At 39.2% G+C, this 15934-nt stretch overlaps 1 protein-coding gene across 3 annotated transcripts in view; it reads left to right on the forward strand.

Annotated features, from left to right (window-relative positions):
• Window positions 1-3303: 3303 nt before the first annotated feature.
• LOC121947331 overlaps window positions 3304-15934 on the forward strand; it is a 33517-nt gene continuing 20886 nt past the window's right edge. For all 3 annotated transcript variants that reach the window (XM_042492332.1, XM_042492334.1, XM_042492335.1), the window contains exons 1-2: window positions 3304-3606; window positions 15438-15635. In XM_042492332.1, the coding sequence (XP_042348266.1) occupies window positions 3604-3606; window positions 15438-15635 (201 nt within the window). In that variant the 5' untranslated portion in view covers window positions 3304-3603. The remainder of the gene's footprint in view (window positions 3607-15437; window positions 15636-15934) is intronic.

Below are 15934 nucleotides of genomic sequence, written 5' to 3' on the forward strand. Positions count from 1 at the left end.
TTACGATGAATAAGTTGCTCAGTTGTCGGGTAAGACACAGCTGATATTTTCTTCTATTCTCATTGGTTCATAGCATCAGTCTTTACTTCTGCACAATAAGGGCTAGGTATTGTTTAAATATGATATATGATGATATATTAATACCACAAGTGCAATTTCACTTTCACCCATGCAACTGTGAACATTCTTTATTTAACTGTTGAGTTTCTCTGCGTTGTAAATACTGTATATATTGTTTGTTTATGTCGTCCTCTGTGCTTATTTCCTTCATCTTCATCCTGCACGTTTTTGTACTTATTTATTTATTAATATGGTTCATTTTGCACAGTATTATCTTGCTATTTTGCTATCCCTTTGCTGCTGCAATGTTGGAAATTTCCCCACTGTGGGACTAATAAAGGATTATCTTATCTTATCTTATCTTATGAAATTCACCAGTTAAGTTCACCAGGTGGCCAGTGCTTGAAGTGGACTAGTGCTCACGGTACCGGCACTTCTACATTGTACTCTTGTGTGTACTGTGACTTTTTCTTGTGCACTGGCACAGAAGCTGCTGGTACTATTTTCTGTCCTTCATATTAGGTTCTCTGGGTAAGTCATAATGGCCCTAAATAAACTGCATTTCCCATGAAGCACTGGGGGCACTATGTGACTATTACCTGTTCCTGTTCCCGGTCTGCCTGCTTTTCTCTGTCAGAGGCTAATCTAAGTAACCTTACATTACAGTAATGGTGGCGTAGCACCAAAAGCGAAAGTAAAATCCTACGTTACTGGACGCAGGCTGAAAGCAGCAAGCTAACGTTAGTTTAAGCTGGGTTTCCATCAAAAGCTTTTGGTAAAGTACCTTTGGAACCAAAAGTATGACCTACTGATAGGTACCTAGACCTTAGATCAGTTTAGCGTTTCCTCTGCAGACAGTACTCTCATGTGTTGGGAAGGTTTTGTTATTCGCTGCTCCGTCCAGCAGCCCTCGCTGTATTTCCTTGTTCATCGGTGATGCAGATGATCTGCAATGGCATATTTATGAATATCAGGTTTGTGCATTGACTCCTTGTTTGACAGATATCTTGAGGTCAGAGGTCAAGGAACCCTTGTGAAATGGCTATGCTGTTTTTTAATCGCCAAAATTTTGGATCATTTTTCTGCCCATTTACTGAGAGGCTAGCTTAGTTTCATATGATATATACCAGTATCATTATTCTAGCTTTTAAAGTCAGCCCACTACAGCCCCTTAAAGATGGGGATGTTGGCCGGCACAATTCAGTACTATATGGTAAAGGGTCTTTGTAACATATTTACAACAATCAGTTTCCAACATTTAGAATGTGTTTTGAAACAAATCTCTGAATTCACTTTACCCGGACTTTAAGGTACCATCCACAGCTTTTCACAATGGAAACGCAAAAGAATGCGGACTCAACTGAACTGACCTGCTGGTGGAAACACCCCATTAGTGCCACCGCTAGCAGGGAAGAGTCTTTGAATGTAATGTTAGCATCAGCAAAACTACCACTAGTGATGAGAAGAGCGGTTCTTTAAGTAACCTGGTTTGCGTCTTTCACCTGTCACTTGCAAACCAACTTCTGAAATGACTCTTTTGGTTCAGTTATATGATTGGGTTGTGTTGCCATTCTACCACCGGTGCATGTCTTTTCAGCTGATCTGCTTCTGGAGATGTTATTATTATATTTGTATCGTATCTTCCTTCAGGGCAGATACAGATCATCTAATTCTTTTTTACTTGCTCTCATTATCAGTACCTATGTCTCAGTTTGTCCTCACAATGGTCTTGTGAGAGGAAGATCAAAGCAGTGATTATTGGTGGTTTGCTGCCATAGATACGGCACTGTGCTTATAAAACAATTTGTAGCCTAACTATCCTGCTGCGGTTGGCTGGTTAGCCCTCTGGGAGGCTGACTGATTTCCTCCTGATCTGAGAGTTTGCAAAAAATAGTGTGATGAAACGTATTTGGTATTTTTAGCACAATTTCAGCTTGAGGCAGTAGTAATGTTAGGCATGATGATACAATTAAATCATTCATTAGCTGTAACTTCTTATCCTCTCTAGGGTTAAGAGGGGACACCCTGGACAGGTGCCAGATTATCGCAGGGCTGACACATTTGTAGTAAAGTAAAATATATATATTTACATGATGTCATTTATTACCAGTTTATATTGTACCTGTGAACATTTCCTATGTTCAGAGATACATACAGAAAGTTCCCTCAGAGTCCCATTGTGGATCTTAATCAATTCTACAGAATGTGTCTGGTGTATTTGACCGCGTTTATTTTTGATGCATTTTGATGGTGTGTGTTTTGATCAATTGCGTTTTCAAGCTGGAAAATATATGTTGGAATGGAAATATATGTTTTTGTCCAAAAGGCAAGTGGAAAAGAATTAGCTGTCTAATTACAGTCTTGTGCATCTTCCTATTCATCTACTCTGATCTGACACCAGCACACAGATATACACCACAAGAATTTACACAAATTCCCCTGAGACTTAATCTTAACCATAATCACTACACGCCAAACCTCAACCCTAACCCTTAAAGGTCAAGTGTGTAGGATTAAGAGGGGTATATTGGCAGAAATGGAAGGCAATGTAATATGTATATTTTCTTTAGTGTATTAATAATAAACTTTTCTTAACAAGCTTTCAAAGTGCTTTTCAGACAAGCAAAAGATTAAAAACAAGGCAGCAATAAAACAACAAAAAATGAATCATTAATTAATACTGGGGGTCAGCTGCATTGTCATTTCTCACTGCTTCACGGTACTAAATTTTACACACTGAACCTTTAAGTGTGATGATAAACATCGTGGGGACCAGCTTTTTGTCTATAGGTTTCCAGATTTACATCTCCATGATGTCAGCAATACAGGCACACGCACGCACACGCACGCACACACACACACACACACACACATGCACACACACACGCACACACACACACACACACACACACACACACACACACACACACACACACACACACACACACACACACACACACACATACATAGCCTTTTGGTACAAAGGTTCATGTTCCTTGTTGGCATTATACTGTAGGTTAATGAGGGTGAAAATGTGTGTACATATCTAAGCAAGAATACGCCACAGAGCAAAACCTTACCACTTGCCTGTACTTGGATTTACTGTGAGGCTTGTTTCTCTCTCCCCACTCCCTCTCTCACCTCTCTTCATGTTTGGTAACGCTGCCCCTCTCAGACAAACATAGCGCCCGTCACCCAGCACTCGAGGCGCTGCAAGAGGGAAAGAGCAAACACAGAGCGAGATGCAGAGACAGAGAGCAGAGAGAGCACAGTAAATCAGAGACACGGACAGGGAAAGTGGGAGAGGAAAACAAGACAAATCAAAGACTAAGTGCAGCTCAGCTGAGGACTTGACGAATGCTCATCCAGCTGGCTTAAGGTTGTCCTCACTGTCTCTGCTGTGAAGCGTCTGGGCAGAATGGATTTCATTTTGGTCTGGCAGACACCGAGCAGGAGCTCTGTAGATAACTATCACTCCTTTTGGATTATTTCAGACGCCGCTGATGTTGTGATGAATGGGAATGACAGCATGCAGAAAGGAAGATGGTAATATAACAATCTGCTCTGTTTGCTGTGAGATGCTTTCACTTCCAGTCTGTTCTGTCTCTGTTGCACAGGATTGTGCCTCTTTTTGTTTGCAATAACGATCACTTTAGAATCATAAGTGAACTTTAAACTGACCGTAGTGATCATGTAGTTCATCTTAAAAGACATCTTTCCTCCAATCTGGCTCTTGTAAGCTGTTACTACCGGGCTGTTACACATTTGTTATTGATTTATTTTGCAAATATAAAGTTTTGGCAGATTTATTTAAAATCCTGAGCTTGTATTTATATGAAGACTAACCTGTTTAAATGTGTTGGACGTCCTGTGCCGTTTCATCTTTGTGGCGTTAAACTCATAATCCATCATTTTCCCATCATAAGCCTCTTTGTGAGATGACAGAGCAGGGTGAGGTGCTTTGTGTTACTTTAGAAGGTGACTTGAATGTCTTACACAACATCTTAAGTGCTGAAACAAGTCGATTAATAGATCAGTCTAAAACAGACAGTTGTCAAATGATTAATTGTTTGTTCTCCATCAAGCAAGAATGCTGAATGTTAGCCAATTTAATATTTACTGCTTTCCTCTATTGTACATCTTATGTAAAATGTATATATTTGGGTTTTTAGCTGTTGGTCAGACAAAACAAGTGCATTGACGATGTCCTCTTGCACTTGCATTTTATGGCATTTTCCATATTATCTTAAATATTATAGAAGAAATGGTTAATTAGTTACTTGAAATATATCATGACAATCATCCCTAGCAGCCCTTAACATCTCATAATACATATCTGGCCTCTTTTAACACATCATGAATGAGCCATTCCTCAAGAAAGTTCTTGTATTTTGATGGTAACATGACTATTACAAAACTTTTTCCTTTTTTAATACAGTTATTTATTTATTACGTGCTGATAAGTGGTCCTTTATGTTGAAACATGTACGCGCTCTGACTGTGTACAGCATAGCTGCCATAGCTCCCACTGGCTGCTGCTCTCTGCTGGACTGTTTTGACTCGAGGTAAAGGTCTCAGGTTACAGAGCATTAACGCAGATTTCACAAATCGGCCAGTGTATCTGCCTCCTTCCTGGATCCCCATGTTCTGGCATGTGAGCCATGCAGGAGAAGAAATCACCCTGCAGCATAAGGGAGTTGATGATAGAAATCATTGCTGTTAGATTTGGAAAGTTCAACTTTCTTTTACTTTGGCCTTTTGAGATTCTCAGCCTGCGTGTCCCGACGAGGACGTTTCTGAATGTATGTGTTGTCACACCTCAGCTGCAGAGAGGGTGTTACCCTGTTGCACATAAAGTAGATTTTGTTTGACTCTCACTGACTGGGAGGATGTTATGTAGGGAGCTGAATTTTAAAATACCCGCCCAGCTCTCCTTTAGGTTTGATTTGGCAGGACACTGTGTGTGTTCGTGTGTGTGCAGCTGAGATTTTCCCGCCCTGTTTCCTGCATATTTGCCGTTTCGTTGAAACCATTGAGTCCATTAACCCGACTATTCCTGTTTTGGCAGTGACCTCAATGTTTGGGTATTTGTTCCTGTGTATACCAGGTTACACAGAGCATCCTTTTTCTCTCAGCAGAAAGACGTCTTGTCCCGTCTCGATGATTCAATGAAAAATACGCAACAGTCAGCGCAACAGCTCTGTTTGCAAAACTACAAATCATCACCTCACCTTTATGCGGAGCACACTATTTTATGTCGCTTTGGAGAGGAAGTAGGTGGCATCTTCAGTCAGAGTCCGCAGCAACTTGTCTGATGATACTAAGAACTTTTGACAGTAACCCTGAGTTGACGGGTTGACTGAACTGGTGCTGCTCTGAGGCAGCTGTTCAAAATGTTTTACTTTGATGGGTGTGGACATGAGCCATTTTTTTCTTTTTTTTAATATGTTTTTTGTATGTTTTTAAGCCAATATACACACAGACATACAAGAACCAAACCTCCCCAAACACTAAAAGTAAACAAATTAGGGAGAAAAATACATAAATAATTAAATAACCAATAATAATACAAAAAATACAGTAACCATCAACAACATCATAATCCCCAAATAAGCGGATTGTTGTTACAATTGGAACCACTCAATAATCAACCCAGTACAATATATATGTACTGTGGGGAAAAAAAACCATACAGCATTGAATCGCGATATTTTGCATGGCCATATTTTATTGATATACGGTTGCCAAGTATTGTTTTTTAATAGGAATTATAAATTTTGTAAATACTTATTAAACTTTTGGTAGCCTACTATAATAAAATCAATTAATTTTTAGTCCACTAGACACATTTTGCTTTAATTAAAATAATTGAAGCAGGACGAACAGAATATTGACCAAGTTTTCCTACATAAGTACATAAGTAAATGCATCCATATGTACAGACATACACGCAGGTATTTGCAGCATACCCATATTTATACCAACCCACATATCTAAATTTTGAAATACAGTCAAATGGATATGTAAAACCTTATTTTAGCAAGCAAAAAGTCAGGTTTATTGACAATGCGACATGCATAAGGCACTAATTCCAGCCAAATGATCTTGAGTTGTGAGCACATCACCTGTTACCGGTCTTAATACCTGGGAAAGACAGGATAGTTAAGTAAAAGGGAAGAGATTCTCTGCCTGGTTTTTGTATTCAGTGCATCAAAGGTTTTTTATTAGTCAAGTTTTTTTGCAGAGCTGCATGTCATATGAATACACTCAAACATCTAATAAAGATTTATTTGATTCGTAATTCCCAATTAGTGAGATAATGATTTGATCTGTATATGTCTGCACAGTTTTAGGAGTCAACATTTAAAAGATTTGACATCATATATTTTGATGTTTGGCCTGATCAGCATGACTGAGTTCATCTGTGTTTACCCATATCTAAGTGATCATTTCTGGTTGTTTGTAATGAAATCTGCTGGCGTGAGTTACATTAAGCACAGCTGTGGGCCAATTACAGATGAGATGAGTATGTCAGTGAAAGCTAAGCCACACTTTGATATAATAACACACCTCGCACACACACATCGCAGACACGTCAACTAGCTTGCGATGAGTTTAAAGACGTGCTTAAAGTCTTGGCTCATTCATAATTCCCTGACGTGTTTTTAATGACTTAAAGACAGGCCTCGCTGCCTCCTGACTGCTACTTTACAGCCACCTTCAAACCGTCCTGCTGATCAAGGCCGTCATGATTAGTGTTTGCCTTCCGCAAGCTCCAATTTGCTGATCCCTGTGAAGCTACTAAATATACTGTCTGGCTGTCTCGGTGCCTCAGTGGTCATGTACAGTAGCTCCACTCAGCCTGTGTTTATGTCCGACCTCAGTGTAATTTGGTTTGTGCTTGTGCTCGGGTGTCACCGGGTGTGTTGAGGTAGAGAGCCACAGGATGTTGCACTCAGAAACAGATAAAGAAAAAACTTCTGTGACTCTCTTTGTACCTTTTACCCTGAAGGTGCAGCTTTTAGTCTAAAAGGTACAACGTTAGGTAAATCCATTTAGTCCAAAAAAGTAAAGCCTCCTTTTGATAAAAGATGGAATTTTGTACCTTTTTTCTTTTCATGCTGCAGATTTTCAAGCTATAAATAGCACAGGAATAAATTATTTATCCAAGAAATGCTCAATACCAGATTTTTTGGGGGGCAACCTGGAAATATCTGGTGTGTATTTTCAGCTCAAATCTTTATTTGGAATGTTGTATAAGGGAGAGATGGGTTTTGAGTAAAAAAAATATTTATTTACTTGTGCACATAAGTATGAAACGTGAATAGTCCTCAGTGATTAGACCCCAAAATGATGTAAAACACTGTGTATATAAGGAGGGAGGTGAAGCCGTAGCAGAATAGGGAACCCTGCTATAGAGTCTAGATGCGGGTGGTGGCAATGAGATTAAGAGGGAGCTGAGGATCTGGAAGTGATGAGGAGTGGACTTTTGATGAGCTCAACCTGGATACTGGATATGATGGCAGGAGGCAGATGGGGCGGAGGAGGGCGTGACAGTTCTGCTTAAAATGACTGTTGACAGCAGCAGAGATGAGAACAGATTCGAAGATTGACAGCATCAACATGATTGGAGAACATGGCAAAATTTGATTGGCGAACTTATGCAGAGCTTCATTATTTAATATTAAAATAATACTTGAAGTTTACCTTAGAGACTTGTAAATGCAATTCACAGCTGAAGGAAGAAACAGAAAATGTGATTAGTAGTATTGACATGTTGCTTCTTCAAGTATCTCAGGCATCTGTTTTAACAAAGGGAACTCTTCATTACTGCATAACTTCTGCGTCAGTGCTAATCCGTTTACTGCACAATTGAATGTTCCTTCACATTACAAATAGTTCAGATTGTCCGTCACTATCGGTGTTTCCTGTTCAGGGCACGAGAGCTGCTGTCATTCAGAAAGTTGTCGTGCTCAGTGAATAGCTCATCAGAGCTGCAGGCTGGAAACAGCATTCATCGGACTGCTGTGATGGAGACGTTAGTGTGGGAATCCTCCCTGCTAAGAGGAAGAGCACAGATGCAGAAAGCCTCTATTTGTTGTAGTTGTTTCTGCTTTTGAAGTCTTATAGTGTTAAAGAGTGTTTAAATTCCACAAATTGCAAAACAAAAGGGATGTGAAATACTACAATATGTCAGGAAAAAAAGTAAAAAAAATAATGACAATTTTCAGCTGGGCTGTCAGCATTAACGCGTCAATCACAATGCAATTAATTATAACAATACTTAATAATAGAGTAAATAATCTGCACTCACATTACATCATTAATCTCTTTTGTTCAAACCTTGCTTTTCTTGTGACACGGTCACATACTGCAGGGTGGTGTTCAGTGTCTTTTTAGGTGTAAATTATTAATTGAGTGGGAGATACAGACCAGTAGATACCTGTGTGCAGTGTTGCAGAGATTTCTATGATTGAGAAAGGTGAGTAGGAAACTTGCTGAAGTTTTAGTCTAGAGACTTTTCCAGCAGAGGTTGGATACAGGCAAGTTCTCCTGCAGTTAATAGGAATTTAGCTGAGGCATTTCATTTAGCCAGAGTATCCTTCATCCCCCCGACCTTCACTCCTCACTGAGTCAGCATCTAAAAATGATACAGCAGTATTTAAGAATGTTCCAGGTGGTTAAAAGTCACATTAGGGACTCATACTTCCTCTGATTTGTTCTCAGTAGGAGGGACCCAGCAGGAGGATACACGGGTAAAATGTGAAGGTAATGGACATAGACTAATAAGTCTGCCTCTCTAGACTCAGAAATTCATAGGAAAGGCTGAGATTGTAGCCCAAATGTCTTGAGTTGTACAGTAATTAATTGAGGCGTGATTAGCTGTTAGAATTAAGGCTCCTGAATGTGATTAGAATTATACCTTTCAGTCGATTCATCTTCACAAAAAGAAACACTTTTGATGTGAAAGCAAAAATGCTTTGTGATCACTGCCAGTGTAAGGATGACAATTGACAATTGAGCCTCCGAGCTTATCAGTTCCTGTTATCACTGCAAGCATGTTTTTCTGGCTATTGCATGTTGTAAAAAAAACTAAACAAAGCATGCTACAAGAAGTCATGACAGAGAGGAAGAAACAGTCCAAACTGTGGCCTCATTCCATTAAGAAAGGCTGCAACAATGCAGCTTGTGATGTTTGTAAAATGGTCATTTCAGGTAAGAGCAAATAAACCAGCAATGTGCAGAAATATCATGTATTTGACACTTTCCGCACGAGTGCCACTGCTTCAGAAATGATAAAACAGTTGCGCTGACACTGAAAATTTGTGTAGGTGAACAGAGAATCAATCGGGAATCAACTAGGCAGTCAATAAAATTGGACCAGTCAGCAGAATTGTAATATCAGCTATCTTATATGAATATATCACTATATCCATCAAAAGTGAGTTCTTGAAAAGGGTGCTTTTGCCATGACTGAGGACACAGGTCACACCTGTTAAATGTCCTTTTCTTAACCAGTGTGGCTTTTTAAAATATTTTTTTTATAAATTTTTATAAAATCAGGACACTCATTCCCTTTGTTTGTTAATATTTATGTGCAGTTGTAGGGATACATGCAGTATGGTAACAGTTCACTGTTAAGCCTTTTTTTAGAAAATAAATCTGAATAAAATATATTGTGTTTCAACTTAAAAACAAGATTTGCTCAAAGTAGGGGTGGTCGTGGTATTTTGGCAATATTGATATTCTTTACAATATGACAAAATACTGAGAATATTTATTAATTTCAGGAACACAGTTGTAACAAAATAATAGTTTTAAGGCAACATAAACATAACAGTTTGCCTTCAAAAATGTAGGAAATAAAATAAACATATATGATCTTTCAGGTCTTAAGTCAGTAACTAACAGTAACTCAGATTGCCAATATCACGATATAAAATTTTCTTATCATATTAAAAATTATCGGTATTATCATGAGCGATATGATATGGCACACTTTCAGTTCAAAGTATCAGAAAAGTTAAGATTGTGAGGAACACGCAGATCCAAAAGACTCCCAAAAGTGTCTAAGGAATTCAGAAGAACGAGCTCCTCCCTGTAAATCCATGTCTGTCCCTCAGCTTTTCCCTCTCTGTGTGGGCAGTAGGAAAACAATTTTAAGTAGTTTGTGTAATCCAGTAGGGAATCTGTGTATATCAGCTCTTCTTTTAAAGATGAAAAACCACAGACGTAAACACAGGAAATGGATTCTTTTCATGCTTATTTAGAGGCAGTATCAGTGTGTTTGGATGCTTTGAAGTTTGGCCAAATCACATCAGTTGTGCTTATTGTGCTTCACATATTTCTCAGGCATTTCGTTAACATGATATTACACAGACTGGATATTTGTGAGTATAATTCATTAGACCTTTTTAAATAATAAAAGTAAAGACAAAATTCATGTTTACCTGAAGTTAGTGAATAGTAGCAATTGTGATACTTTTAATGTTTTTCCAGTTTTCTTTTGTTAAATTCTTAAAGACACTGAATGTGAGATTACCTCTCTCTTTTTACATGCAGTGTGAATGTTTTTCTTTTTCAGCATATGTGTAGTTTTGGTATCCTCCAAAAAAATCATGAAAGTAGCAGAGGGCCTTTGTTTTGACCATAGGTTGCCCTACACACCCCTCCCCAAAAGTTGAAATAATGAATCTAATAATGAAAAATCTATGACTTTGCTCTCCAGATGAATGAATGATTTTTGTACTTTTTCAAACTGTAGTTTCCATCTATTGACACAGTCGGGGTCATCCTGGTGGCCTAATTTATGGGTGTAAGATGTGTAGCATGTAATTGCAATAAAACTGCTCAGCTGAAGCCTGGGACCTTTGCTGCCTGTCATCACCTTCCCCAGCATTTCCTGTCTCTCTCTGCCAGTTACTATCGAATAACAAAGGCTAAATTGTTTAAAAAATAAATAAATAAATAAAAAATGGGTAATGCAGTTTTATCAGCTCTCAAGAAGACATGGGAAAAGGACCTGAAGCTGACACTGGAGGATGATGAGAGGGATAGGATTTGTAAAAATATATTTAAACAATGTTAAAGGAAGTGAGGGTCATTTGATTTAAGATCGTGCACCGTTTCTACTGGACTCCCTCCAGATCGTTTAGAATTGGGTTAAGAGAAGTGCTGGAAATGCATGTCCGAGGAGGGTCACCTAACTCACGTGTTAAAGTCCAGTGACAAAGTTCCAGGAATTCAGGACAGGTAATTTGTTAATGTCTGCGACATTTCAGAGAACCAAATTCCATTCAGCCCCAGCGTATCTGTCTTAGGTGATGGATCAGCCTTAAAGCTACAGTTAGCAACTTTTATGATAGTAACTTCTTGGCCAATTTTCTAAAACTGTCAATATATTCTGAGAGAAGTTCATGAGACAGACAGCGAAAACAAATGTGACAGTTTCAGCAAATATGTTGAAAGTGTTTTTTCTATAAACGTCACAAACTGTAGATTTAATGGGAGGAGATAAATAAATTTCAAGTATGGTCCAAATTAGAGTTATGACAGGCAGGCAGAATCTTCTCAGAGGATGTAAGACTGAAGGGGTGCATTCACTCCAAGAGTGGGCTACAGAGATGGAGTGACGGCATTCAAAAAGATGTTCTATAAATGTTTCATCAAATAATACTTAAACTGTTTAGAGGGCTCCTGACATAGGCCACACTTTGTGGGGAGTTGCAGTTTTGTCTTGTTTTGTGTCGACAGCATATGATGGAGCGTGTTTAAAATGATAACAAACGTCAATTGCGTATGTAGTAAGGATGAGTTTGGCTTGAGGGGTTTGTATGAGTATTTTGTGTTATATTTTGTAATGCATTTTATTTTATTTTTTATTTATGAAACAAAACTGTTCATCAAAAACAATTTAATATCACAGCTGAAGACAAATGTCCCACCGGAATGCATTAAGTCACCATTCGCCATTTTCCACTGTTAAATATTTAGTTCTTGTCCAGGCAGGAACTTGCTTGGCATCAGGAATGTTTTGAGACTATTTCTGTTTCATAATGATACTGGACAGAGATATTCAAACTGTCCTCGGCTCCCACACTGGGACATCTTATACACAGTAATGTGAGTCGTCATTTATTTCAGTGGCTGAGTGAGAGAGATCTGGGTGTTTATATAGAGCCGTGTGAATTTGCAGCAACAGTATGCCGGCCTGAGTAGAAAGACAGCTCTATATAGTCCACTTATCCACACACATAAATAAAATAACACACACTCAACAAAGCATTTATGCTGGAAACAGCTTTACAGTATGTATTCTGGTAAGCAGACATACAGTAACTGGTGATGGGTGTTTCTTCTCACAGCTGACTCATATTACCAGCAGGGTTAACACGCTCCGAGTTAAATTTCACTCTCATTTTGTAAGCGCTCCAAAGGCTTGAAAGCATTTGCATGTCCTGTCACTGTTGCCAGGGGACCCAGCCCAACATCACTGTTTAGTTTCCCTCTTAAGGTCACATTCATTTTTATATTTCTGCAGTTTTTAAGCTGCTATTACCAAGAATCCCACTCCTCCATCAGCAAAAACACTTACTGATAATGTTTCAGAGTTGATGAAGCAGGTGCTCATTATATTTAGGATAGGGAAGCATTTATTTAAAATTCTATGAGCTGTGAGCTGAATATGTTTCACAGTACACATTGTGCTCCTGAGTGTGCCGCCATCCTCAGCTACTGTTGCGTCTGCTTCCATTACCCTCCTCCTCCTCCTCCTCCTCCTCCTCCTCCATGTTATCATGATGACCGTCACTGTGCTTTGTCCCAGCAGGGTGTGGCAGGACTGACCAGAAAGCTCTGAGTCACAGTGTTGTTTGTAGAGCTGTGGGGGCTGCGGACTGGCTGAGAGTCAAGCATTTTTAGATTATAATATGAGGGGATAAGACAGAGAGGGTGGAAGACCATATTTGCTTTAGCGAAATAAGACTAGGTTAAAACAGTGGTTCCCAACCTTTGATGATAGTAAAGAAGTCCCTGAAGCAATTCAGGGACTTCTTTACTATCGTTTAGTAAACTGAAGACAAATTTTAGGGATATTTTATATTAGATTAAAAGAAAATAAGGCAATGTGCCTGTGGCCCCAGGCCTCCAAATCACTACATCTGCCGCTGGTAATAATAATGACAGCTCAGCGCGAGACACAGAGCAATGCATCCTGATGTTTCTAAATAATTCCATTCAAAGTCTGACTGAACTTGAAACAAAAACAAAGTAGTCTGAAGAAGTCTAAAGAAATCACTGAAGGCCTTTTGAAGAACACTACAATGTTTTTCTTTCCAAGGTGCAGAGAACGAGATGCACATTAGACAGTAGAGATGTTGAGGCACTGAGCCAGTGTTAGCCTGAAGGGACATAATTCATTACACCCTAACACACCCTTCTTTGTTTCCATCTCCCTATATACATCTGTCTTTCCTCACAGCTGGGCACCCTTGAGTTCAGTGGAATGATTTTAACAAACAGATATGTGACTTAATTCTCCACCAGATAGCAAATGAATGTGCAGCTTCTTTGCAATGGTGTAGTGATGGTTGAGGAGGTTGCGTGTACTACAAGGTAGGTAGGTTACTGACGAGGAAGTGGGTATGCGAGAAACCCTTGTGAAATAGTAGCTATAGTTAACCTGACCGCAGGATGTATGGAGTTGAAAAATAAAAGACTGATATACTCCAGTACATTTACTCACCTGGCTGAAAACAAGACTGCAGTCGTTTCAGTCGGGAACCCAACCGCATACTAAATAGTTGACCTATAGTCCACTGGACTGTACCCTTTTAGTGGCTTGCTGTGTAACTTTAATAACATGAGGAGGTCGAGGCCATTTGTAATGATGATTATGTCCACACTGAGCAAGTCAGTCAATTTGTGGAAAAAAATCACTTTTCTTTGTTTTGCATGGTTCACATCAAACATGAGTTTTACTTTTCTGATATTTGCTGCCTGCGGGATTATCTAATGCGTTTATGTCATCAAGTTTCTCCATTTCCAATAAAGAACTCAAGTAATGAGTCCTAAAACCTGGAAATGAGTCCAGCATTTTAGCATCTCCCGTTGCCTTGTCTCTGTGGGTTTATGAATGGGTTTTTGGTTAGATGCCTGAAATAAGGTCTTTGGTTGACAAGAGTTGAAGAGGCTTTCATATTTACATCTACAACACAAAATACATCAGTGAATACCCTCCTTGCAAAATTTAAAGCTTTTATGTGTCTTAAAAAATTTTTCAATGGAAAAATCCCATAGGCTTTTTGACTAGGGAACCAGGGCGACATTAGCTTCCAGGTTGGCCTACAGAAAAATGTCCTCCCTGGGGTGCTAATCCCACATCCCACAGTTTGGCACGTCACAATAGTTGCGTGATTGCAAGCAAACTATTCTCCCAAAATGATGGGATGAGGAAGGTTTTCAAACTAAGACTCATTTCCTTACTTCTACTCTGACACTGATGCAATCGCACAGTAAATGACACTGAACAAATGCCTGGGGGAAAATGGCAGCAACATTCATACTATGCGTCGACATTCACACACAACCCTTCCTCATGTCATATATCTCCCCATAGAGCCTTAGCAATGCATGCATATACATTAACCCCCGAGGTCTACTGCTGTGGCCTTTGCTGCTGCTATATAAAGCAGGGCCTAAAAGTGGGAAGCAGGCCACGAGTTCAGGTCAAAGGGAATGTGAAACTATAAACCAGGAGGCTAGCTAACCTTGAGACCAGCCATCACACACTGTGTTGACTTGGATGTTTTCTGTCAGGCTGGCTGACTATATGTTTAATGATGAGTGTTTGTGTTTGCGAAGCTATTCTCTCAGAAGGCCATGAGGTCGAGGACGAGGCCTGTGTAATTTACTGTGAGAGACGCCAGTGAGATGAACGTGACCGACTCCAGGCTTCCTGTTGTTTAGACTACAGAGGATTTAAGTAAATGATTTTTGTTGATTTCTCTAGTTCACATGAATGATACAGTCATAATTTCAAAAGAAAAGAGCAAATAATTCATTAGATGATTGTCAGAGTATTAATTGGCAGTTTTAATAATCAGTTACCTGTCATTTATTGAGTGAAAAGGTTTTTGACTGGTGAGGCAAAACAAGCAATCTGAGGACTTGTGCCTCTGGAAATTGGAATGGGCAATTTCACTTATTTCCTTTATCCTAACCATAATCTGCAGATTACTGATGTAAAGTTTAGATTTGATAAATTACTGGCTAAATGACAACTGGTCCAAGTAGTGCACAGCTGCTGTATATTGCACATACTAATGAACCAGTAGGGCTTTTCTTAAACCTTTTCTTGCTCTCTGTTTTGTTTTCAGAACCTTGATTCTCTGGAAAGCTCGATCCAGAACCTGCTGTCGGTGCTTTACCCGCCCTTCGAGGCCACCGCCCCCACTCTTCTCAGCCAGCTTTTCCAAATCATTGATAGTCGTTATCGGGGAGACGCCCTGCGGTGTCTGTTGGACTTTCTGGTCCCGGCCAAGCACATCTTAGACACCGTGCAGCAGGCTGCATGTGTAAGTTACTGTCTTTAAATTGTGTGCGAGTCTTAAGAGACATACATCCATTATATTAATAATATTGAACAGAGCCGCCCTGAGATCTTTTTAATGAACTTAAAGCAGCACTTCACCCACAAAATGAACATTTGTATATCAACAACTCACTCTGTAATGTTTAGTTTGTGAAGAAAACTCTACCTAACTCTAAACACTATTTCTTGCATGATTCCATGGTTAACAAAGAATCCAGAAACTTAGAAAATTCTTGATTAATTGATGTAAAACAGAGCTGCTTTTTCAAGAGCAACACTATA

This window comes from Plectropomus leopardus, chromosome 8 (assembly GCF_008729295.1).
Source record: "Plectropomus leopardus isolate mb chromosome 8, YSFRI_Pleo_2.0, whole genome shotgun sequence".
Taxonomy (NCBI): domain Eukaryota; kingdom Metazoa; phylum Chordata; class Actinopteri; order Perciformes; family Serranidae; genus Plectropomus; species Plectropomus leopardus.